The sequence below is a fragment of the Heterocephalus glaber genome, unplaced genomic scaffold (assembly GCF_053883595.1).
Source record: "Heterocephalus glaber isolate CG9 unplaced genomic scaffold, H.glaber_assembly_v1.0 deba00001555, whole genome shotgun sequence".
NCBI lineage: Eukaryota > Metazoa > Chordata > Mammalia > Rodentia > Bathyergidae > Heterocephalus > Heterocephalus glaber.
Window position 1 is genome coordinate 15,790,422 of NW_028258346.1, and position 25,440 is coordinate 15,815,861.

The following is a 25,440-nucleotide window of genomic DNA, read 5'->3' on the forward strand; positions in this document are numbered from 1 at the left end:
TTGCCCATCAGTGCTAACTCATTTGCTCCAATTGTTCCTCAGTGCATCAACTGCACCCCAGTCCCCTGCTGGTCAAAGATAAGTAAGATGCGTGCCCTGTCTTTGAGGAACTGGTAGTCTGTAGAGCCCAGGAACCAGGTGCTTAGCTCTGGCCTGAAAGGAAAAGATGCCTGGAGGGTAGAGGCTAGATGGGCCTCTGGGGTGCAAAGAGCCTGAAGAGGAAACCACCGCCCACAGGGCAGCAGAGTGGGAGAGGCTGGAGCAGAAGCTCCAAGCTCCAAGCTCCAAGCTCGACCACACACCACGGAAGGTGTGCGGATATTTATGCGCTTGGCCACATAATTCTTTCAGATCAGATCATGAAGAACACATAGCCATCTACACAGCAGCTACACCACACAAGGTAATAATAAGTGAGTCGTAAATAACTCTATTAAAGTGAAAAGTAAGTTTAATTTAAATAAATGGCAGCAGCGCGTGGGGCTCACAGACTTAGGAAAATTCCAAAGGTGGTATGTGAATAACTTTGGGGCAATTCCAGAGCGAGGCACGGTGAGATGTGTGCGTGTGTGTGCCTCCGTGTGTGTGCAGGTACGGGGAGCGGTGATGCTTTGGGGGTGAGCTGGAAAATGAGGCTGAGAGGCCCCCTGCGATAGTCACTGCTCGCTTCTGTGTGGATGCCATACACAGACCAGTACCTTTGGAGTATTTAGGGTGGGCCAGGAAATGTTCCAGGTCCCCTGGATACACCATCCCACTGCATGTGTAGGACAACCCACTTTATAAAGGGCAAACTGGGGCTCAGAAAGATTGAGTTTCCCTTGAGATGGAGCCCAGATTTCATCCTGGTGCACCTCTGTCCCTGTGCTGTCTGAGGTCTGGGAAGAACCTCAAGGTGAACCCAAGGACATGTGGCAATTCCAGCTCACTGCATGCCTGGGGTGCTATGCTACAGCCCCTCACTTTGCATGTGGAGACCCCAGGGACAGGGCACCCTTGCCATCGACTCTGAGGGCCCCAAGGCCAGGGAATGAAGCAGTTGAGCACTGGAGGTAAAGTCAAAGGGGAGAGGGAGACTCTTAACCTGCAGCCAGGGGGCCACTCTTACAAATCAGAGCACCCCAAGAAGCCCAACCTGTGCCGACTCTGGGCAGCAGCAGGACCACAGGTCTGTGTCCAATTCGGGCTCTGCACCCACGAAGCAACTGGAGTTCTTCAGACAGTAAAGAATGGAAAGTGGCCAGGCTAACCCACCTTGGAGCTCAGGGGATGCATCTGCAGCACAAAAGGCTACAGGGGCTGCTCCTATACATCTGACAACTGGGTCAGGGTTTCTTTTTCTTAAAAAAAAAAATCTTTCTCAGGCTTTCAAAATAAAATAAAACACAAAGCGAACAGCAACCCCAGAGACAGCGCTCAGAAATCTCAGCCTGAAGTGATTCTCCTGGTGCTGCTGTTTACATGTCCACCAAGGAACGCAGGAACCATTAGCTGCCAGCTTAGCAATGCCCTGACCTTTCCCTTGTTAAGCCTATGGGGGGAAAACGGCGAAGACAAGGCCCATAAATTCAAACCTGAATTTTGCAGCCAAAGCAGCACATGCATCAATTTTAAATTGCAAGCTAGGCCCAGAGATTTTAAGATGGAGAGTGAGGAGGACACAGGGCCCTTCCCCATCATCTGGTCCAACTGCTGGCTTTCAAGGGAGCGCTTGCCTCTCTATGAACCCGCCTCATCAACAAACCAGCGCCTCGGCCGCCACTTCCAAATCCTCCACCTAAACCGGAGGTGTTTTGGTAAAGACGCTGCCTCAGCTGCCTCCTTGAAAGGGTCAGCGTGAGAAGGACTCAAGTACGCACAGGGGGTGACCTGAGTAAACTGGGGTTTCTCTGCTCATTTAAGAAATACCTAGCTACCATACGACAGCCCAGCGCTTTCAGAACTAACAAACAGCTAGCAAATGAGCGAGGCTTGAGAAGCGTATTGTCTAGTGGGGAAGATACGAAAGGCACACAAATAATGACACCAAGTGCAGCAGTAGTCAGTATTTTGGAGCACCAGCCATATTCCCCAGGTTCTCAGCCCATCTGTATACAGTGGATCATACCGTTTGGTTGTCTGAACTACCTCATGAGGTAGGTACAATGATTTTTTCTCCCGTTTACCTAATAGGGACTAAAGCACAGGGATTAAGTAACTAACCTGGGGTTCCAAGAAGTAAGTCAGAGTCTAGGGCCCACAGTACAAGTCATGACATTACAATGTCTCTCGGGAAAACTGCTGACATGTATGGAAGTCTTGATGCATGTGAGAGGCACTGAGGTAGCACCTTCTACGTCATATCTCATGTAATCCACAACACGAGCCTCTCTCTTAGCCCGGGTTCCATGGAGCACAGAGCCTAAAGCAAGACGGGAGTGCAGATGCTTCCCTAGAAGGGACAACCCCAGAGCACTGAGCGCAGGAGAGAAGGCACGGGAACACACGGCCCCCTGAAAACAGTGGCCAAGTAGAAACAGGGACTGAACAAACTGCCAGGAGCCGAGATGGAGATCTACCCGGGGGAAGCGGAGCATCTCCTAAGAGACCCCCACAGAGCCCACGAGCAAGATCTTCCCATTCTCAACTCTATTCTACAAAGAAACCAGTCAGTAGTTTCTTTTCACTAAAAGTGAAAACAGGAAATCAGTCCGTGATCAGAGCATGAAAATACAATACCAGCTACAGTTAAATGGCTGCCAGTCTGCGGGACCCGGAGCAGCCCACACAGCCTAACACAGCCAGACAAAGTCCTCTCTACCCATATGAAGGTCTGGTCACCCAGGAAGCATAAAATCCAAAGAGATCAAAGTTCAAAGTTGCCTGCATGCATCTGAGCCCCGCCCAGCCTTCAGGGATGGCGACCAGGACAGTCTTCCCTTCGGGGGGCTGTTGGCCTGGGGAGATGAACAGAGGAGGCTGCATCGGGAGCCTAGTGTGCCAGTTGCTTTCATGAAACCAGGGCCTACGGTGAGATGGAGGCACATGGATAAGAAAGACGGAGGCCGGGGGAAGCACTTCATCCCCATAGATGCCCCCAAGTGGCTCCAATAACTGGGCTGCTTCACTCAGCCCCACGAAGGCAGTGAGTCTATTGTTGTGCTCCCCGACCCCCTGGTGCCAGGCCCAATACACAGTGTCCAGTTCACAGCAGATGTGATGGAGGGAACTGAACACATGAAGCAACCATCATTTGTTCATGTGGCCATTATGATTCTCACTGCATTACATCGGATCCCATGAAACTGCTGCTTCTGTTGGCTCAAAGGATGATTTCAAATAGTTTGACCTAAAAATCACTATTTGTCATTCTGGATCAAGGATGTTTCACTTGCTGGGAGCCAGTTTCTCATGACCTAATCCTTTAGAGAGTAACAAAGTTAGTCTCTTAGACAACGCTGTTTCACCGATCTCAGTTTCAATTAGTAGCTACTGATTTCTTCACGATGGGGAAGAGTCAAAGAAAACAACAAGCAGAAACTTGAGAAATGAGCTCACCTCTGGCAGCCAGTAGGGGAAGAAATTTCAAAGAGAAGCTAGTGGGTGAGCAGGAGCTTAGAGATGTTATGGTGTCGCTCTAGAAGGTCCCCCAAAGTCTCATGTGTTTGGAGGGCAACTGGATCACAGGGGTGTGATAGTCATCAGTGTACACTGATGAGTTAGTTCACAGCTGCATGTGCTGCCGGGAGGTGGAGCTTGGGAGGCAGAGTGGGTCACTGGGTGTGTGACTGGTATTATACCTCCCTCCCCGGCTCCTCCCTTCCCTCCCTGCTTCCTGTCTGCCACAGGATGAGCAGCTTTTTTCTGCCCAGGTCCTTCCTCTACACTATGTCTGCCTTGGAACCAGTCAAGCATGGACTAAAACTGTGAGCCAAAATAGACCTCTCCTTCTTCAAGTCGTGGCTGTTGGGTATCATGTCTCAGCGATGAGGAAAGTGACTAAGGCACAAGATATAGAGGAATTCTGGAAGAGATGAACTGAGCGGGGTGGAAAGACATATGACAAATGGGAAGAGAAAAAAAGAGGTAGGAAAACCACAGTGCAATTCAGATGACTGTAAATAGTGTCTGTAGGGAAAGCCATGAGAGAGCCACATTACACGTGGTTTCAAATGTCAATTTAAACATTAGTAGATGGCATCCCTGAAGGGCCACAAGGCGATCAGAAGATTGATTAGTTCTAGGCAGAGTGGACTGGAAAAGAGAAGCTGAGGCCAGCAGGCAGCATTAATGAGATTCTTTGGATGGAGGAATCAAAACAAAATCAGGGTGGAAATGTCTCTTTTTAGGTAACTTCGAAGAAAGACACTATTCTTGAAGACACAATTTGTTTGGATAAACCAGCTAAGCAAAGCTTATGTGCCACCTACCTTGCTCTCTCCTTCGATGACGATGACAGGCACAGCAGTGGCAGGCCAGCGGTGTTTGGCTGGGAGGGGTTTGTCACAATTCCATAGGACTACGATCTGAAAGGGATGGAGGCCATCAGACGCCAGTCTGGGTGCACCTACGTTGGCCTCCAGCCCAGTCTCGTCTTAGGACAAAGACCAAAGGAGGCAGCTGGAGCTCAGCAAGGCAAAACGGTAGAGAACAAAACTGAATTTTAAAGGGCACCCATTCCCAGACAACCTTCAGAACCAGAGAGAGGGATCGGAAAGACAACCTAAAATTTGTGTCCAGGGGCTAAGGGAAAGCTAGAGGAAAATGAAGCAATTTCAAGGTTGCTGGAGCTTAATAAAGTGGCTTTCTAAATTCTTATCCCTTAAGATGATACGTGAGATAACTCTGATCAAGCTGAGGAAAAACATACACCAAACATCTGAACAGCTGCTCTGAGATTGCACTACACCAGGCAATGTGGGCGAAAAGAAAGAATTCAAGGCAAAACTTGGATGAGCTCATGTTTTGGATTTTCTAGAATGGTTGCTGATTTTCTGTGACTTTATAATTTCCAATAAAGGCATTTAGTTCAAAAAAATACGCACTTCAACATGATTTGATTCTTTCCTAGTTTGTAAACCTTCTTGTCTACTCTGATTCCACAAGTCAGTAAAACCACTGTTACGAGTATGGGAGTGATACTGATTTGGAAAAATATCGTTACATAGATTTCCGCTCCCAATTTTAGAACTAGTCAAGGTGGCTGTGAGGATGGTTGATTCCTCCTGACACCAAGTCTGTTGCTTCTCTTGAAACTTAAGTGTTCTGTAGTTCCTCCCAGTGGCCTTTCAGATGTTACTTTGTCGTCTTGGCATCTGAAATCAGAACAGTGTGCTTGTATATTCTTCAGAGAAAATGTGCGTATGTATGTGTGTGTGTGTGTGTGTGTGTGTGTGTGTGTGTGAACTTCGCCCAGCACAGCAGCTCTGTGACTACCCCGGACACCTTTCCCTTGCTCTCAGTTGCCGGTGTGATGAGGGAGCCGGGAACCAGGTGCAGTGCAGGGAGGGGAGGGGACAGGTGCACTCACCTGGGCACAGTACTGAGACTTGGCTGCAGCCACGAGAAGCTTCAACACTGGCTGGGACTGAGAGACCAGGGGGGTGACTGCGTGGATGACGGCAGTGAATTTGGAGGGGGGCTTTAAACCTGGAATGGCAAGGAGATAGGAACCTAATGGAGCCCTAAACATGACTCAGAAAATTACTCCTTCTTGCTCCACTGCTTCAGCCTGGAGCTAATGTTCCCTTCTAGCATATTTTTCCTCTGCTTCTTGTGTCCTGACAGTACAGAAACAAGGTGAAAAGCTGCTACTTAACCACGGCCTCAGTCCAGAGACCTCAATAATGCAGATCAATGTCCATTTCCAGGCTCTTGCTTGGATGGCCTCTGCCTCCCTTGGTGCCACTTCTTTGATCTCCCCGTGGCTTTTTAGGTACCCAGTGTCTAAATGCACACCTGCACTTGAGCTCTCAAGGAAGGCTTTATTCTAGTCACTCGCGTCTTAATACAGGTTGATGTCAGTGTGCTATTTCTCTTAGGCTGTTTGCATGTATCTGATTCTTAATTATGCAATTAGGGGTTTGGCCTGATTAACAGTATTTCAAATGATGACTAGCAAGTGGGAAAAGTTAAAAGAATGGCTTCCGGAGCCTGACTGTCTAGGTTTGAATCTTAGATCTACTGCTGAGTGGTTGTGGGATGTTGGAACAATTACTTAACCCTTTGTGTTCCTACAGCTGTGAAATGGGGGCTGCAAGTAACAGTACCAAACTGAGTGGGCTCCTGTAAGAACTGATAAAAGTTAATGCACACAGACACTTAGAATAAGACTTAACAAATAATAAGTGCAAGTGCTCAGTGTGTGTTAGTGGTTACCACCACCACCACCAGAATGTCTCCATACTGCAAGAATCTCTTTCTTGGAAAGCAGTAACGCAGCTGAGACAAAAAGTACATGATGCAGACTCCTGACCATTGTAACTCTGAAACCCCAGGCAGAAAAGGACCATAAATATACAAAACAACCACTGCCACCAAAGAGAGAAGCGAGTTGGTTTCCCCAATAAGTCTTCTATAAAAACTCACTAAGGGGGCCGGGGATTTAGCTCAGTGGTTCTGGCGCCTGCCTCACAAGCAGAAGGACCTGAGTTTGATCCCTGGTAACCGCCCCCCCAAAAAAACTCACTAAGAAAGTAGAAGCAAGTTAAGAGCCTTTTAAAGTTTCATTAATTTGGACCCACTAATCTGACATTTTAGTAGCTCAAATATGAACAAGGGAGTGCAGGGACATTTGAATTAAGTTTTGCTATTGATGGGATAAAGGTTAGAACCAGACTATATATGGTAAAGGATTATACATACATTTGGTAGAGAAAATTATATCATCCAATTAGCACTTTAACCATACACTAGAAAAGAGCTTCCTTACCACTATCTGACTACACATTCAAGCAAGAAGAATAAACACGATTGAGGAATTGCCTTTTTAGCAGGCGAAACAAGTCACTGCATTTAGCTTTTCCGGCAGTCATTTAAGAAGCATCATTTACACACATCTAATGTGCTAACTCCAAACGAAGACGGCAGAAATACAAGAAATATGTGGAAATTCTCAGCTACTGCTTTCATTGGACAGCTACTAAGCTCTAAATACATTACCCAAAGTGGATTGTTTGCTGAATTTCATATGGTCCCCATTACACCTTTGGTTCAGATTAAAGGGTTTTTTTGTCACCGGTGGATACTTCATGCCACAAATTAAAAATTTAAGTTTCACCTTTTATTTTTTTAAACTTGGTTTCAGGCTAGACGTGTATAACTTAAAAAAGGGTAAGACTGTTATAAACAATAGCACACAATGGAAACTGTTGAGTTTTTTGCCACATCAACTTAAAAGATGCTTTGCTATTCCAAGGATTCTCCAGCTTGGAATTACGAGGGGAAGTGTCCAAGATGAGTCGACTGGGTCTCCAAATACCTATGTACCTGCGGCAAGGGCACAGTAGCATTTTTAGAGTTTCATCCTTGGGCCCATATTGTGATTAAACACTACTTCAGAGTGGAAATTATTTCTTATTTAGAGTGCATTTCTTATTTCTAGTGTTGCATTAGCAGAGCAAGGATGAGGAGAATAATAAAGGTTGAAAAAAATGTATCTATTTGCCTTGTCATATATTCTTAGCTATTTATTCTTTCCTGTTATTGATTCAGTTTTTCCTTGGTATAGAATACAGAATCGGGGTTGTGAAAAAAAATTAGGGACAGCTCTTCTAACTCTATTTTATGTATGATGAGACTTAAATTTATAGCTAATCCACTGTCATGTTCAAAGCGATCCACCATCTGGGGGACCTATTTCCCAACAAGAAATAACTCTATTAAATGCAGCTGGTAGCTGCTCATGGGAAAAATGGACCTCCCCTCCCAGTGTTCTGTTGGGTCTGTAATTCTTGAACCCAATGTGATATTAGCAATGAGGCTCAGAAAGCAATCTCCGATGCAGGCTTTTGGGAAGATCCCACTATTGGACAGAAGAATTATAGGGCTTTAGTTCTGGATACTATCTTGAGGGTAAACAAAGGCAGTTCCCTGGAAGGAAGTCACTCACCTAAATTAGCATAGTAGTAAGGAAAGTCTCCCAGATAAGATGAATACTGTGGTAGTACGAACAATCCTCCAGGATGTTTGTTCCATATTAAACTGTTACGTGATATGTGCTTGAATATTCTGTCCTGAATAATCTAGAAAATAAAAACACAGCGCGTGGTGAGGATGAGGCCCTGCTGGTACCTGGAAAGGTCTTGGTTAGTCCAAATTTGAGGGGTGATGGTGCTGAACTCCTACCTCACGTCTCCCCCAGACCTCCAGTCCTAAAAATGTCTGCAAGACAAAGAGAAGTGACATGCTACGGAAAATGGTGTGAGAAAGGATGAATTACAGTAGTCACATTTCCTAAGCATCAGTCTAACCCTAAACTCTACCTTTGCTCTCTCTCACAGCGAGTCCATACTCATTCAAATGTGGAATGTGTGTATTGTTGATGGCTGAATATGTAGCAATGGATCCACAAGACCTGGTCCCAGTTCACAAAGATGTCAGTGTAGACCATGTAGACATAGAACGGAAACACTGAACATGACACATACGACACATTTCTGAGGCTGCTGAGGATTTGATTTGTTCTTTTTTTTTTTTTTTTGGTACCAGGGATTGAATTTAGGACCTTGCACCTGGGCAGCAGGTGGTGAAACCACTGAGCTAAATCCCCAACCCCTTAATTTGTTCTTTTAAATCAGGAGGTAGATTTCTTTGCTTAGCATATTTAATTTTCCTTTTTAAGTCAATTGTACAAATTTGGGTACTGGTTAGCTGAAGTTCTTTCTGTATTTCAACCTCAAAAAATAGTGAGTCAATAATTTCTCAAAACATCCTACATATTAGGACAAGAACCATGGCATATGAAGACTAATAACAGTTAAGCTAGCTCATTAGTTTCTTTGGACTTTGGGACCTAGCAGATCATTAAATTCTACATTTAGAGTCAAATGCTCTCCCTTCCTGAAACATTTGTCAGTTCAGTGTGATTAGTCCACTTCGGGGCTTTCTCTCTGTGACTTCCAAACTCTTGTAATTACAGCATCCACTCATTAAGATATGACTGAGCAAATAATTAACTTGATGCAGAATTTCATGTCTCTGGCAAATTGTTTTTGTACTTAAAAAAGGATCCTAGGGGCTGGAAGTGTAGCTCAGTGGTAGAACACAGGTTCAGCATGAGGCCCTGAGTTTGATCCCCAGAACCTAAATAAATCACCATTTTCCCGGTCCCAATTTAATACAATGTGCTTTTGTGTCCAATCATTTGAAGTGGAGTTTATTATTTCCTGGGTTATTGGCACTCTCATCTCCTCCCACATAGTGACTGGAAAAGGACTGAAGTGAGCTCCATTTATCTTTGCATACCTTATCCTGTTTAGTTCCTAATGAGAGAGAAGGAAGGAGGAGGGAAGAAGTTGAGGCAAACACAAATATCTTAGTTCAATGATTTCTACATTTTATCTTTCATTCAGATCCAAATTGCTAATTTTTTAGGGCAGGGGAGAGGTTTCTGATTTGGCGGCAGTTTACAAAACTAGGTAAAATACTGATACTTATTCTCTGCTACAGGAGAGATGTATTTCAGTTCTGTTGTTGGTAGTGATTCTGGGAAAACTGTCATGGTTGTAGAGGGTTTTTACCTGGCTAGCAATTTTATTCTGTGCAACATTTATTCCCAGTTTTTAATTATCTCTAGGCTTTCCAAGTCTACCTTCTATGTATTTCTGCTTAAAGTTTTAGAATTTTTCCAAATTTACATGCCTTTCAGAATGTGGTCCCTTAAGTCTGGGTATCAAGACACAATAAATTGGCAATAGAGAGCACTGTGCAGCTAACCTACAAATGCTATGTGGAGACGCACAAACTGGTTGCCATTCGCTTTGGTAAGTAACAGTGTTTTGCACAGTCAGAGACTAGCTTTTTGGCATCATAACATTATCTTTTAAAATTCCAAGCCATGACAATCAGTTACAGAACTCTTCCAAAATATTAATATGCATTTTATACTCTCTTCAAATGGATCTTGGCAAAAAGATACCAGTGCAGGTATGAGAGCAATAACAAATGTTGAAATTAACCTTGGCCAAGCAATTTGCCATGTTTATTTCTCACCTTCCTCATTTGTAATAAAACAAGGAATTTCACACATTAATTACAATGGCCTCTCAGAATTTAAGAATAGATGCCTCAGTTTTTATACTAAGGATTGATTCTTGCCATTAAAAGACATTCTCATTCCTGTGTTCATTTTCTAGGCATAGGCTTTTCTGTTTTTGCATAGCTATAATATAATAAATATCATCATAGAATTAATGGTTTACTTATGCTAAAAGACCAATGGCAAGGCAGGTTTTTCCACGCAAAGGAAGGAAGATATTTATGAGTAAGATTTTCCCACATTTAGTACAGATTCTTTAGGACTTTGGTGAAATATATGAACACTGTTAAGGCTGTTCATACGTATTGTCAAACATCTTTCTAAAAGGATATCAACTTGCCTTGTCAAAAGTCTGAATGAGCGTGGATCTCATTTCATCATAAAAGCCCCTAAAAATGTGCCCAGCTACCATTAGTCGTTCCCATAGACCATTGTAAACTCTTGCACTTTCCTCTTGCTTGCCTTGATTCTAACTGAGCGCCTATGGTTCAGTTCTTACTGCCAGGTTATTGTGCAATATTCTGACAAATAAAAGAATGCTTGATGGTATCTTACTTTTGTCCCCATTATTTTCCTTTTTTTTTTTTTTGTATCTGGGATCGAACTCAGGACCTCATGCTTGTGAGGCAGGTGCAGTGCCACTGAGCTAAATCCCCGGCCCCTTTTGTCCCCAATGTTACTTCTCGATTTGCACAGAGCACTTACGACTGATTACTTCCAAGGTGCGGCATTAGGGACTTTTCTCAACTGGAAAATCTAACAGAATCTCAACCATGCCAGAGAGCTGCATGATGAAATAAGTGTACTGATAACTCGAGCTTGGCTTTGGAGAGAGGGAAGGGGAATCCTGTTTCCAACTGTGTCTAAGTACTACCTGCAGCTCTCAAGCTCATAGTCTCCAAAGACGCAGTGATCCCACTCCCTTGACCTGCAATATAGTAAGGAAGGAAGAAGAACCCAGAATTCTGGAATCTGAGCACAGAGGGTCCTGAGCAGAGTCCTCAGTGCTATGCTGCCTCAGGTTACCTTTGAACTGTTTTCATAATTAAGAGCTCCAGTACTGATCAAATAACTTATGTAATCTAAATTCTAAACCAAGCAGGCATTTGTGATATATGATACTTAAATTGCTAATATGTACACATGGATTTGCTTATTTGTGTATGCGGGTGGCATTTTGTGCTGTTGTCCCTGCTTTTCTGTGTATGCTGAATTCTGGGGTAATCTCAGGTCCGAATTAAGAGGGAAAAGTGAATGGTATCCCTCATGCACCCTGGTTGAGAGGTCAAATTGTCACAATCCGATCTTGGGAGGCTATACAGAGATTGGACAGCTGCTGTAAAGAATTGCTCAGCTTAAAAGTACAAGAAGGCCTTTCCAGGCTCGGAGATGAAAAGAGCTTGACTTAAGATCCCGTTCTGACGACTGTAACACACTCAGTTGTTACTACAGGATAATGGATCACCGTTGACTTACTGCACAAGAAAATGGATCTCTGCAATAAACCAAACTCAAAAGAAATGTAATTAATAAGACACAGTCTTGCATCTGGTAAAACAGCAAAGGTGTGTGTGTATGTGCATTAATTATGCTCCTGAAGGCTGATGATTTATGGAGGGAGAAGGTCTACCTCTGACAGCTGGGGAGAGTCCAGAGCAGGGATGGCAAACCTTTTAGAGCTTTCAATGGTAACAAACAGCCCGCTGTGCCATGTGTGCCATAGGTTTGCCACCGCTGGTCTAGGCTGGTACAAATTTTATGAAAAGCAATGTGGCAAAAACTAAATTATGAACCTTAAATGTGCCTACATTCTTGGGCTTGGTAATCTCATTTGAGGGACTCCATCTTAATGAAATAAGCAGCAATGCAGTCCAAGACACATGCAGAAAGTCACAGCTTGAACAAAGACAATTATCCATGAAAAATAAGTAATGAAAAATAACATTAATAGTAAACAATAGCAGGTTGGTTACGTAAATAGAAGTTTACTATTATAGGTTGGCATATCAGGGTGAAAAAAGTTAAAATGTGTAATCTGGGTATATTAGAAGTGGATGCCAAATTAAAAGGCCAGAGACACATCCAAACATGCATAACAATGGCACACTAAATGCTGAGGCAAAAATAACAGGAAATGTACTGGGACAGCCACACAACCTATTAATTTAAACAAAAGAAGAGAATGGTTAGATTACTCAACACAGATCACATATAAAAGTAAATTGGGTTAAATACATAAATGTTAAAAATTATGAATGTCCTAAAAATATGTGTTTCCATATGAGTATACATAGATACACAAAACTGAGTAAAAAATGTGCCTTCTTAAAAAAATAGCAAATGGAGAAACTATAGATGAAAATATTGACTAATCATACACAAAACAGAAAAGCATATCATAAATTGGGGAGAGACATTTGCAACAAAAGAATCAATGGATTAATATTTTTAACATAATAAGCTCTTATAAATTAATAAGAAAAAAGTAACAGCAATATTACAATAATTTCTTCTTTCTTTGTAAGTTGTCTGAGCAAGAAATACATGAAAAATATTTGTTTTTAGGAATATCTTAAGAAATACAAATTAAGAAAATGATTTATTATTTTCCAAGGTATAATATCTAATATTAATAAAGAATTAAAATCCAAAATAATGAAAACAGGTCTTTTCATGTTAGTTGGAAGAAAGCATAACTTATTTTGGTTCTCCTGCGGGAAAATTAACAAATCGCATTAGAAATCTCAGCGTTTGGCATATTCTTTGAACCAGGACATTGAGTTAAAGGAATTTATCTTCAGAAAGTGATCTTGCATCTGCACAATTTAGCTTCGAGGCTGTTTGCTTTGATTATGTGTATAATGATGAGAAACTAGAAACAACTATAATGTATCTAAATTGAGAATTTAAGCAATTAAATGATATCATACATGAAATATTATAGTTATTAAAATAATTTAAAAATAATTCAAATAATTACAAAAATACGAAGACATAAGAAAATAGCAACAATATATCATTCAGCAGAAAGACATGTTATATTGCTAATATAGAAAGATATTTTTAAAATTAAAAATGACAGCAAATTTTACATTTGTATATAAAAGATTAATATATATTACATACTTACATATGTTTATGTGGATTTATAGTGTGTCTACAGAGGTTTGCATCGGGAGCTCTTTTTAATGCTTTAAGGATTTTCTCAAATGAACATGTACTTCTTTGATAAAAAGCACTACTTACTCCAAAAAGTAATAAATAAAAATTAACTTTCAACTTCATTTAATATCTCGAATGGACAACAGGATGGAAGAGAAGGGCAGGCTCTGTTAAATATTCCCATCTGCCAGGATGGACAGGGGTGAAAGCTCACAATTTTAACTGAGGACCGTGCTTCCGGGGAGGAAGCAAAGTGTGCTTGCATTAAGGAAGGCTCTGGCCGTCCCGGAACCCTGCAGCTGTCTGGGGAAGAGCCAGGTCCTCACAGCCCATTTCATCCACCGCCAGGATGGACACAAATGCAGCTTGCGGGGAGGCAGAAGTAGGAGCCCAGGCCAGTCAAGAGTAGGTGAAGCCCAGTGTGCCGTGACCACACTGACTCTGACCCTCTCCATGAAAAGGAGACCGCCGTGTGGAGCCAAGTGGGCGCCTCACAGGTGTTCTGCAAATCACATTTGCTTTTGGAAGAATAATCGATTCCCAAAGCAAATACCTCAAAGCGCAGCGATAAGTGCCCCTGCCCCATTCTGGGAACACCGCTGAGTCGCCTGGGTGATGCACCTCCCCGAGGACCTTCGCCCTCCGTCCCTCCTGCAAGCCTGTAACTCCTGAGTGTGCGGTTTCCTAAATCTTTTCTTAGCTCTTTGCACTGCTTGGGTACAGCCTCCGGCCACTGTGATCTGCTCTACTTCCAGAGATTTTAATCATCTGCATGTTCCCCTTTCCTTTTCTCCTTCTGCCTTAACAAAAGCTATTCGAAGGTGGGCACCTATCTGCTTAAATGATTTTCTGCTTTCATAAAGCTTAACACTTTCTGCACCGGATGGCTGCAATCCCAGTTTTCCTCTCAACATAATCTTGCAACACAGATGCTGGTTGGCTGGACTGCACATGTCCTGAGAATTAATTTTGTTGCCCCGAACACCACTGGTCTTTGATCCCCACTAATCTATTCATATTTCTAGAGAGGTAGAAGATTTTCTCCTACTGCTCATTATCTTTTTTCTACATGAACTGCAGAAGTGTGTCTTCAAAGGATGCTACTGAGTGTGAATGACAGCAAGACAGCCATTACCCACAAATCTCTGCATGATGTCAGAGCCAATCTCTCCCCATGTCCACTGTGCTCTTGGAGATGGTCAAGAATGAGGGTATTTGTTTGGGCAAGACCAAGCAGACCAAAGAGGGTTAACCAACATACCCAAGTAGAGAAAATCTGGTCTTATCCCACCTCACCAACTTACACGCCATCAACAGCAGAAGAGAGGTCTGAGACAAACGAATACAGGGCTATTATTCATGGCCGTGACCCGAGCAGTCTCACTTACCTCTAGTGTAGTTAATACAATCTTCTCAACTGAAGAAAAATAAGCCTCCCACAAGAATTGTGTCTGCTGTCTAAGTGCTAGGATTTTATCCTGATGAATAGACCTGATTGTAGAAGGAATCTGTAACATAAGGTGAACACATAGTAATTATAACTGTAAAACAAAGAGAAGTACTTGATCTAAACAACCCAACTGGGTTACACTTTTATTCTTCACAGCATTCAGCCTCTAGCGCACAGATACAGCAAAATCAGCAGCCCCTAAGTAGAAATGCCCCTGAGATGCTTTCCAAAGAGTGAGCTTTTAATACACAGAAGCTATGCATTAACTTAGTTCACTTCTAAGATGATCTGCAGCTAGTCAGTTGCTTAGGGTATCCTGATATCACAAATGCTCTTTCATCCTCAGAGCCCTGCACATGGACAATGGAATTCTACAGAGAATAGCCCTAGCCCTTGGGACTTCATCGTCCAAGCACTTCTAAGATTACTCCCCCAGGACCTCTAAAATATCTATAAAAGGGCTTTGCAGAGACTACTAAAGAGCCTCCCCACCCAACCGGGAGCCAGGTTACATGCTTCCACGTGCACATCTCTCATCCCCCCACTCGGAGCCTTCTGACTCCCTCAGTCTCTTTCTGGCTCCAGCCCTTACTCAATTTAACTGCAACTTTCACACATCACATATCTTTAGCTACATGCTGTTCTCCACCAAGCTAGACAATCTTAAAAGAAGATCTTCTCTCCTGTCCATCCTGCGACACATTTTAAGGCTAGAAGAGTAGCATTTATGTAGTAGTTATTAAGAAACAAGAGCTGAATTTAACATGACCTTTTGAAGCCAGTATCATCAGGACATCATTGTTTTTAATAGCTTAGCTTAATGCTCAAACCTACAGGAGCTGGACAGGCCAAGGTAGGATTTTTGCCTCTAGCTGTGGTTCCTTGGACTGGCCAGACAATCTCTCAAACGCTCCATTTCCTCACTTATAAAATGGGGCAAATAAACATTATGCAGTTTAATGACTATTGTATAAATGCTTGGCACAGAGCCAACATGGCAAGCTTAGTTAATATGGCTTGTTACTCCTGCTATTGTTATTATTATTGACATTAAGGTGGTACGGTTCTAAGCTGGATCCCTTGATTCTATTTAGAGCTAGGCCAATTGCTTAATGCCTCGTATGAACCTGCTTGGGTCCAGACTTTCTGAAATGGTCTCTGGTTAAGTGTCTCGGGCTTGTTCCCTATTTTCACCTACAGTTCAAGGTCAGTTTCATTTATGGAGTCTATATTCTTCGGAGAGATTCCTTGTGATTAGCAAATGACCTTTTGTGCTCAGCTCTTTCTGCATGCTTGCCCCTCGAATGCATGATAATCAGACAGACATGGGAGCCCAGGCTGAAAGGGGAAGGCTCAGCTCGCTGCGTTAATAGGAAAGTTACCCATGACGTTTGACGGAGACTATAACCAAGTCCCCGCTAGAGAAGAAGACATGGCAGCACACTGATTCGCGACTCCTCAGGAGGAGCAAGGAGACTGGTTCACAATGGGAACAGAAGGAAAAGCTCGAGTGCTTTGGCCATGTCCAAAACAAGATACTAAATCTGTGCCCCAGAGCATGCACGTGGATTTACAACACTGAAAAAACCCTGGAGGTGTCAGGTAAAGGAGAAACACTGGCGGGCAACATGAGCCCGAAATCAAGACTTCAAAGTCGAGGGTCAATAAAACATCCTTGGAGAAGAGAAAGAAAGTATTCATAACATGAACCCTTGATAAGTCCAAGAAAATTTATTTTTATTTACTCGCTAAGAGAACTACCTAGATTGTCAAAGAAGGTTAGACAAAAGTTATCCTGTTCAGTTTTCATAATCATGCCCTCTTTTCAACATCAAAGGTCGTCCTGAGTTGGTATCACTGTTTTATCACGGTTATGAGGAACCAATCCACTAGAGAAATGCCTAAAGCTATCATCGCTTTGTGGTCTCGAGAAAATGGAACCTGCTATGGTTCTGAAAGGTGAAAGAAATATCAGTGATTCTCTCACCAGGGTGAGTTGCAGTCTTACACAGCTACACCTTGATTTTTCTACCTCCAGAGCTGAGTCTTCCTCAGCCTTGTGCATATGACACAAGTGTCTGACAGCACCCTGCAAAGCGCCCTGGAAGACAACTGCACTTGATTGAAAAGACAGAGTTCCAAGTTTTAATGGCATTTGGCTATTGGTTATTAATCTGCCTGTCCCAAGAGACAGGTATGGGAAAGTGATAAATTAACTCCAATTTGGCCAGATTGTTTTGGAAGTTGAAGAACTCAATGAAATCTCAATAAAAGGTCATGTATGGTAACAAAACTAATAGAATCTACCAAAATAGATACAGAGAAGCCACAGTAAGCTCTCTCAGTGACAGGATGACAAGAATATATGCAAATAAAAACATCCGAGTTGTTCTAAAACAGGAAATGAAAAATCGTAACATAACAAAAACATTTCCCAGAGCACAGATTTGGGCTTAGTGCCAAGTCTTTAAAACCATTGTTAACGGCAGTACAGTCGCTGCTCAACCTGGAGGCAGCTGTGCAAAAGCAGCCTGCAGGTGAGAGGGAAAACAGCAGCCAGTGTGGGGGGTGGTTAGGTGGGTGAGCCACGAAAAACACAGTGTTCAGAGTCAAGCCAAAAATTTGTCCAGAAGGACAAATACTCAGCAAGTTTGGCGAAGTGGTAGAAACTGGACAACCACAGTGAAGTATCCCAGAATGCTGCCCATCCCCAAGACAAGCTGCAAATGTGTTCCGATCAAGTTGTTAGGAGCCTTGGCACAGCAGTGATGTTCTTCATTCTCCAAATTTCCTTTAATGGGCATGCATTATTTAAGGAAAAAGACAAGGTAGAAAAGCACCATCTATATTACTTTGCTTGGCTTTTCAAGAGTGAACAATTCAGGCATATGCTAGCCCTGGATGGAGTGAACTCTAAGTGTGCAAGGATTTCCCTAAAGAAGCATAATGGGGAAGCGCTGCCATCAAAGCGATCCCGTCACACATCCTCTAGGCCCCTTTCTCGGCAAACACCTTGTCTTTAGGGCAGAATGAGACAGCCGAGATGAACAGATTCTGCCTTGCCAGATCTCATATTTTTCTGTGGTTTCATTCTGAGGATCCAGCAACCACCAAGGTCTTGAGGCCCAAATGAAAGGAAAGTTGGTGGAGCTGGGATCGGCTGGGCTTTCCTAACCCACCGTTCACTCAGTCACCGGCATTTCACCTGCTACTCCAGGGACAGGCAGGACTGCATGACTTTCTCAGCCCACTAGCAGACCAGCCAGCAGTACAGAGGCATAATCAATAACAGTCAGAAATGCAATTTTCTAGATATCGAAAAGAAAAGAGAAAAAAGCAAAGACATTAAAGATAATCTCTCCAGAAATTCTTTTGCTGATTTAAAGATAAAATGTAAAATATCGTGAAAGAAAACCATTAAAGTACTCTACAATTTTTAGAGAAGAGAGCAGTGATTTATGGCGAACTTCAAAATTACTGCACAGAAGGGCTCTAGGAATCCATCCCAACTACTTTTGCCTCTGCATTTCTCTGAGTATTGTGTCCTCCTCTCTCCTACGAGCAGCTCAGACTTTTCGTGGGGGCTGCTCTTGTTAAGTAACATCCAAAAGATATCACCAGTTTGGGCACCAGCAATAATAATGCTCAGCACAAGAACCAATCCCAGAGCCAGTGCTTCTAGAAGAGTAATGTGAAGGTGAGGGCGAACCAGGCGAGAGGAACACCATCGCAGAGCGGCGTCATTTCTAAGCTCCTGCCTGTTGAAGGGGGTGGAGAAGCGTCTCTTCTTACCGTCACACTCAGCTATTTATCTGCAACTTCACTCCATGATATATTCTGTGGGCCTGGGTAGATTTTTGTGTAGGAAGGTGAGCAATATCATATCAAATGACTTCGTATTTCCCATGCCATAGGCCATTTCTTCCTGATAAAATTTCTTTTATGGCGTTGACCTTTTGAATTCATCTTCTTTGAAACTTTGGATGGGGGCAGCAATAATCAGCTGATTGGTTGAAGGCCACCGCCCCTTCCCTTACCTGTAATAACAATCTCTCGTCGCCTATGACGGCAGCTTGGTTCCAATTAATCACTTCAGAGAATGGCAGCTCCCATCCGTTGCTGAGCATCACAGGGACGCAGGCAGCCTGCATGAAGAAGGGACTTGATGACTGTGAGGAAGGCGACAGCAAAAGCCGTCCCCATCGGGGGCGGAATCAGCACAAGCTCAGTTATGGGCATGTCTGCTTTGCATAGAACCTGGACTGCTCGGGTCAGAATGAAAGTAAGCTTTCTGGAACTATCAAGAAGGTTACCAGCCTAGATTTTCATATTCGCAAGTCTTTCCCCAGAATGCTGAACCTCATTGCCATTCTGGTGCATGGCTTGGCTGACCTTACTTTCCTGGAGATGACTACCCTTGCTGCAGAAGTTTTATTGATGCAACAAAAGCTTTCACTAACAAAATCCGACCATAAAACCAACCTTGAATATAAATGGTTCTGTCAATGTAACTGCCACAATACACTTGCAAAGTGGTTTACCCAGTGTCAGGAGCAAGAAAGAGCAGAATGGGGCCCAGTCATCCCGTGTAGCATTTTGTGGACTTCACTATTACAGGTGTCCACTTTTCCCTTGCTCTGCAATCTCGGAACCTGGATGCACATACAAAAGCTAATGACAAGATGCTGGTTCCGAATAACTCAGAGAATAGTATGCTCCATGCAACATCCAGGGAAGCTGCAAGAAAATAGTGGTGGCATGTGTCACGGAACACACAGAGCATCGTGGAAGTCTTTCAGGAGGAAGCTCTTCTGTCAGAGGATGACAGGAGGATCTGCAGTTAGGACAGAGCTCTGCAGCAAACACAAGGTCGAGGGCATGGAGGAGGAAAACTCAGCCACAAGAGGGCAAGGAAGGTGGGGTGAGAGACGTCTGTAGAGAGAGTGCTTTCTCCCTGCCATGGAAGGAGGTTGGCTGTCACTTCCAGGGAAATGTGGACAAATGTCTCAGCAGGACAGGGCACTCCTACAGTGAGGCTGATGAGCAGGGGGACTCCCATACAGGCTTGGCAGCTAGAGCAGGACCTCTGCATTGCAGAGCCTTTGTGCATCACTATTACAGGCTGTTAGGGTTGACCACTAGTCCCAGAGCGGGGCTATATAAGGAGCATTACCCATGGGGCATCACCCTTAAAGCAACGGAAGACCAAGATGGAGTGAAACCCACAAGTTTGCTTTTGGGGAGTATCCGCAATACTCCCTTCTCATTGCTTCTGACATTGGCTTCCAGGGAAAAGTCCCTTCAAGGCACCCAGCGGGTCAAGCTGGAAAGCACATCTGCCTTCTGTTTGCAACTGAAGGGCCCATTTCCCCTGGTGGCAAAACTGCTTCATCTTCTCATCTCCAAAGGCAGAGGGTAAATCTTTCCCAGAACCCATACTTCTAAATAATGCTTCAGATTTTCTTAGAAAAAACCCTCAGATCTCTAAGGTAAATCTGACCCTTCTGCTGTGCTAGGTGATAAGGTTAAACTCACCATGTTGACTGCAGTCCTCAGGCCTACCCTGGCCAGGTTTCTAGGTCTCTTACCTGCAAAGCCTCCAGGAATCTGAAGGACCCCAGCCTGCGACCACGAGGAACCAGACAGAAAGTGGCATTGTGCAGCATTTCCCGATAATCATACCTGGAAAGAGAGGAGGAGCAATCAGCAAACAGGACCCATTCTGCACGACGGGGTGGCAGGGGGCCGAGCACTGCAGCTGCAGATGTGCACAGATTTGCCCAGGGCAACTCAGGAGCGTGCTGGGGAGGGCTGGCTCTCACTTTTCCATTTTGGGGAGGGGTCTGGGGATTTGCAGTGTGAAGGAGAACAAATGCGGACGGTCATGGTGGATAACACAGTTGAGGTCTCTTCTGCAAACTGTACATAAAAAGACAAGTCTGATTGTCTTAGTGACAATTTGTCTTGCCTGGTATTCATTCCCCAAATGAGGCTTTTGCATCTCGAAGAAATATGAGGTTTGTGTGGGCTTAACAACAACAACAACAACAACAGCAACAACAACAGCAACAACAAATCACTGCTATGTCCTCTTCACCCTCTCCTCGAACTCCAGGCCATTCAGGAAAACTAAAACCATTCTTGTTCCTTACCCTCCAAACCATGCTATTAAAAACTGCTCGGGAAACCTCGACCACAAGCACAAAACAACACTCGTTTTCTCCTTCAAGCTGGAATTTCTCCATTTGATCAGGAACATTCAGTTTCCCCAAATACTGCTCTGTAAGATCGGCTGACCCAACTTACAGGAGAAAGACGAGAAGAGACGGGGGAAGCTGGCCTAAGAAATGGGGAAATGGGAGTCACAAGAGAGAAAAAAGGAGAAGAGAGTATAGGAAAGTGGAATACGGAAGAGATGATTCTTTCTGTTACTCAGGATCATTTAATGGTATTTCACTGTTTTTGATTTTGGAAAAACACACACACTATACCATGAGTGTCACTGTCTCTTAATGGGAGTGAAGTAGAAGAAAGATCAAAGTCATATAATTTGTTTCAGACTGTCACTTTAAAAGTGAGTCCCACAAATTCCTTCCTAAACATGCAGTTTCAAGTTCATTATGAATTTAGGCAAAGTGGGGAACTAGAGGCATCTCCTGTCCTGTGAAGGCTCCAATCCTTAGAGCCGAGATGAAATCACTCTCATTTTTCAAGAGCTCCCTATGCTGTGCGGACAGGTGTGACTTTGACAGTAGCATATGTCACCAGCATTTTCTGACTCTAATAGTCTAATTTAATCGTGGCCTGAAGGCACAGGATTCTTCTCTCCTCTTTTTGGGATATCGATATATACATTTATATTTTTAAATTCCACATCTATTTTTATATTCCCATACAAACTAGGCATATGGGAGTAAGCCAATTTTCAATTACAAACCCGTCATTAAGAAGAGACATCATGCAAAGGGCCATTTGCTTAAACAAGCATGTACAACTAATTTGCACAAGAAAAGGTCACTGTGAATAGATTAAGATTATCTCCACTGAGAGTCAAATAAAAAACCCTGGCTGCATTAATTAAACTGCAAAATAGACTTCAAAGTAGAAAAGATTTTTAAGAAGGCTCAGATTTTGCTAAATAAAAATATATTATGTGGTAATGACTTCTCTTTCCTCACCAAACACACAAAGGTAACTGACAAGTATCTTCGATTGCAAATGTTGATAATGTCTGAATCTCTGCCTAATAGAGAAGAGGGAAGTGTGTGCACATCCGCATTTATGTGTAAAGTTCCAACTGATCTTTTAAATATAGAAAGGTCGAATATACTTCAGATTTTAGCTGGGTTTAATAGGTGCTCAGAATAGAAAGCCCAGAGGGTCCAGCACACAAGGCACTTCAGCTTCCATCATTAGGCAGCTAAAAATGTAAAACCCTATTAGTGTTCTGAATTGTAACAAGTTTCAAAGTTGCCAGTTATAGAATTTACTTTGGGGAATGGGTGGAGGGAGAAGAATGGCAGAAACTTATAGGAAAAATTCAAATGGCAGCTACAGGAGGGTGCTGAGCTTTCAGTGGTTGCAGAGAAGGATCAGCAGCTGATGTAGCACATATAGATGACACTGGAGCTCGCAGGTCTCCACGTAACGGGGCCCGAGCACCCTTGAAGGAGGAGGAACCCGCCACAGACTTGAGAGACAGGGCCAAAGCACAAGCACTTCTGCAGTCTCGGTTTCCTCACTGCAAAAAGAGCCACGTGGGTTACACAACCAAAGGTTGAGTTCTAAAGCCCTGCAGAGTTCATGGTGCTACCTTCAGGTAAGGGAGAGGAAGGTCCTTTGAGGACCTGCCACTGCTTGGAAGGTTTCTATAACCATGAGTATGGTGTGTGTGGTGAACACGTAAGTGTAAATATCTGTTTGTATGTACACAATGTATGTTAGCATGTGTTTTCACATAGACACACAGGACGTACAGATTGTTATGCATGTGTGACTTAGAACGATGATTTCTGTTCATACTTCCAAGCACGCGGAGCCCAGCATCCCTCTCCTTCAGGCTCTACAGTCAGTGAGCCTGTGCAGCAGTGGTGTCTTCTGCCTGAAGATGCGGATCCTCCACAAGCCAGACCATTGTGAGGTGCCCTCCTCCTCTCAGTCCCCTGTGACGCTCTGTCCTTTAGACACAGGGGCACCTCGGTTCATGCACTTAATTCTTTCCATGATTGCTGCTGAAGCACTCATTCCATGACAGGGAAAGAATCGTAGAAAGAATTAAGTTTGTGAACTGAGGCACCACTGTACTTAAACCCGTTCATTTACAAGGTGTGATTTAAAAAAAAAACGCGAATGGTTTAAATAAAAGTAAAAACGTAAGACAGATTGCTTTAGTCTTCCTCAAAAGACTCTACCACCATCCCCCCACACACACACGCCAAACACGCTTATCTATTATTCATTCTTGTCCCTTACAGAAGCAGTTCTGGAAGCCCCTTTTCACAGGTGTCTTTAGTTGTGCTACCACGGCTGCCTTGATGTCCTGAGTTGATTCCAAATACTTACTTTTCCCGGACATTTCGAGCAAGAGCACTTTGGTGCCAGACTTGGATAATAAGCACACCACAGCCTTTTTATGAGCCTGCCTTTTGGTTGGGTGGCACTGGTTGCAGCACAACACTGACTAATGATACTCACAAAACAGCACTTCCAGAACTGCTTCAGAAAGTGACAAGAGCAATGGGATAAGTGCATTCCAAAGGCGGAGGAAGGATTTCAATGGAGATTGATGTCAACTTGTCTTTTACTGTAACAAATTCTTTAATTTAAATATTCACTGTATATTTTGATTATAACTCATGTTCTTTCAAGAAACACTCTTTCACACATGTTCCACACTCTACAGGTGTAGTCCAGGTCTTTTCTAGTTGCTGGATCTTCCAAAGAGTAATTGACAACCGAAGAGATAACAACTTAGGATGTACCACCTCCTAGGAGGTGCACGTATCACGAGAGGGTATAACCAGCTTTTTAGAATGGCACATAAATAACTCTGCGGACACTCTTCCCAGCAAAACAACAAATTAACTAGTAGAAGTCATAAAAAACATTTTACTTAGAGTGTCTGAAAACTCTCCAATGGGTCTAATGACAAACACAGAAAAGTTCATTGGAGAAAATCTGCCCAAATTTGGCAAGAATCATCTGTGGCATCCGATCTGTGATGGGCTCCAGTGCACCTGCTCCCAGGTGAATACGTAAAAGTGAATATGTAAAAACCTCTTCTGCTCAACAATAAAAAGAAAAGCCAATTAAAATTGGGCTAAGAATTTGAATTGACATTTTTCCAAAGAAAGCACACACTGAAAGATATTCAACACAATAGTCATTAGAGAAATGCAAATCAAAATCACAGTGAGATACCACTTCTCACCCATCCGGATGGCGCTCACCCTCAAAAGATGAGAGTAAGTGCTGATGAGGATGCGGAGAATTGAAAACTCTTCATACCTTGCTGGTAGGAAAATGAAATGGCGAAAGCCACTTAGGCAAACAGTTTGGCAGGTCCCATCCCAACTAAAAATGGACTTAGCATATGACCCAGCAATTGTATCCTTGGGCATTTATCCCAGAGAAATGGAAACTAATTTTCACATAGAAACTTGTCCACAAATATGCACAGTGATTTTATCAGTAATAGCCTCAAACTAGAAATTACCAAGATGTCCTTCATTCAGTGAATGGTGCAAAAAATTATGGAACATCGACAGCCCAGTGTACTCCTCAGCAATAAAATAGAACTAATGATTGATGCCTACCACTTCAAGGGAATTATGCTGCATCCAAAAGCCAATCTCAAAAGGGGACAGACTGCATTATTCCACTTACATAACATTCATGCAATAACATAATTATAGGGGTAGAGAACAGATTAGTGGTTTCCATTGCTTAGAGGTAAAAGACAAAGACAGGCAGAACTTGACAGGTCAAGTGTGGGGTGGGGTACAACCTTTTAAATAGAGTAATCCTCTCCTATTACTTAAGTCCAGAAATGTAAATCATACCATAATCATACATTACTTGAAAGCAAAAGATAAACACATGCTATCCCAAGTGAGAAGGAAAGTAAATGAGACATAATGCTAGAGAATTTTCAGCTTTAATTAATAAATGGCTTTGCTACCCTTTTCAGATGACATGAAGTTTCCTGCTCTGTAGGTAATGACACATATGGTAGAAGAGTTCATAAATGATTGCAAAGAAGATTGCAGTTAAAATGTCATGACCCTGAATTTAACCTACAAACCAGGCATTCAACGGCCACAAGATTTTCTCCCTGAAGTTGCACTGAATAACGTATGGGATACACCCCCATTTAAAATGGGCTGCGTGACAGTGCAGAAATGAAGTCCTGGGCCGGGGATTTAGCTCAGTGGTTCCATCACCTGCCTTGCAAGCGCAAGGTCTCGAGTTTGATCCCCGGTACCAAAATTTAAAAAAAAAGGTTGTAACACATAAATGGAGTCCTTCCCCTTCCTAGAAAACACATTTTTTGCTTGAAGTGATTCTATGAAACTGGGACAGGGTGGAGGCA

At 43.2% G+C, this 25,440-nt stretch overlaps 1 protein-coding gene across 2 annotated transcripts in view; it reads right to left on the minus strand.

Moving 5' to 3' along the window:
- Ext1 (exostosin glycosyltransferase 1) overlaps positions 1–25,440 on the minus strand; it is a 271,125-nt gene that overhangs the window by 17,805 nt on the left and 227,880 nt on the right. For both annotated transcript variants that reach the window (XM_004850202.4, XM_087190709.1), the window contains exons 2-7: positions 20,438–20,531; positions 18,887–18,994; positions 14,788–14,907; positions 8,090–8,222; positions 5,510–5,628; positions 4,410–4,505 (exon numbers count right to left, since the gene is read on the minus strand). In XM_004850202.4, coding sequence (XP_004850259.1) covers positions 4,410–4,505; positions 5,510–5,628; positions 8,090–8,222; positions 14,788–14,907; positions 18,887–18,994; positions 20,438–20,531 — 670 coding nt within the window. The remainder of the gene's footprint in view (positions 1–4,409; positions 4,506–5,509; positions 5,629–8,089; positions 8,223–14,787; positions 14,908–18,886; positions 18,995–20,437; positions 20,532–25,440) is intronic.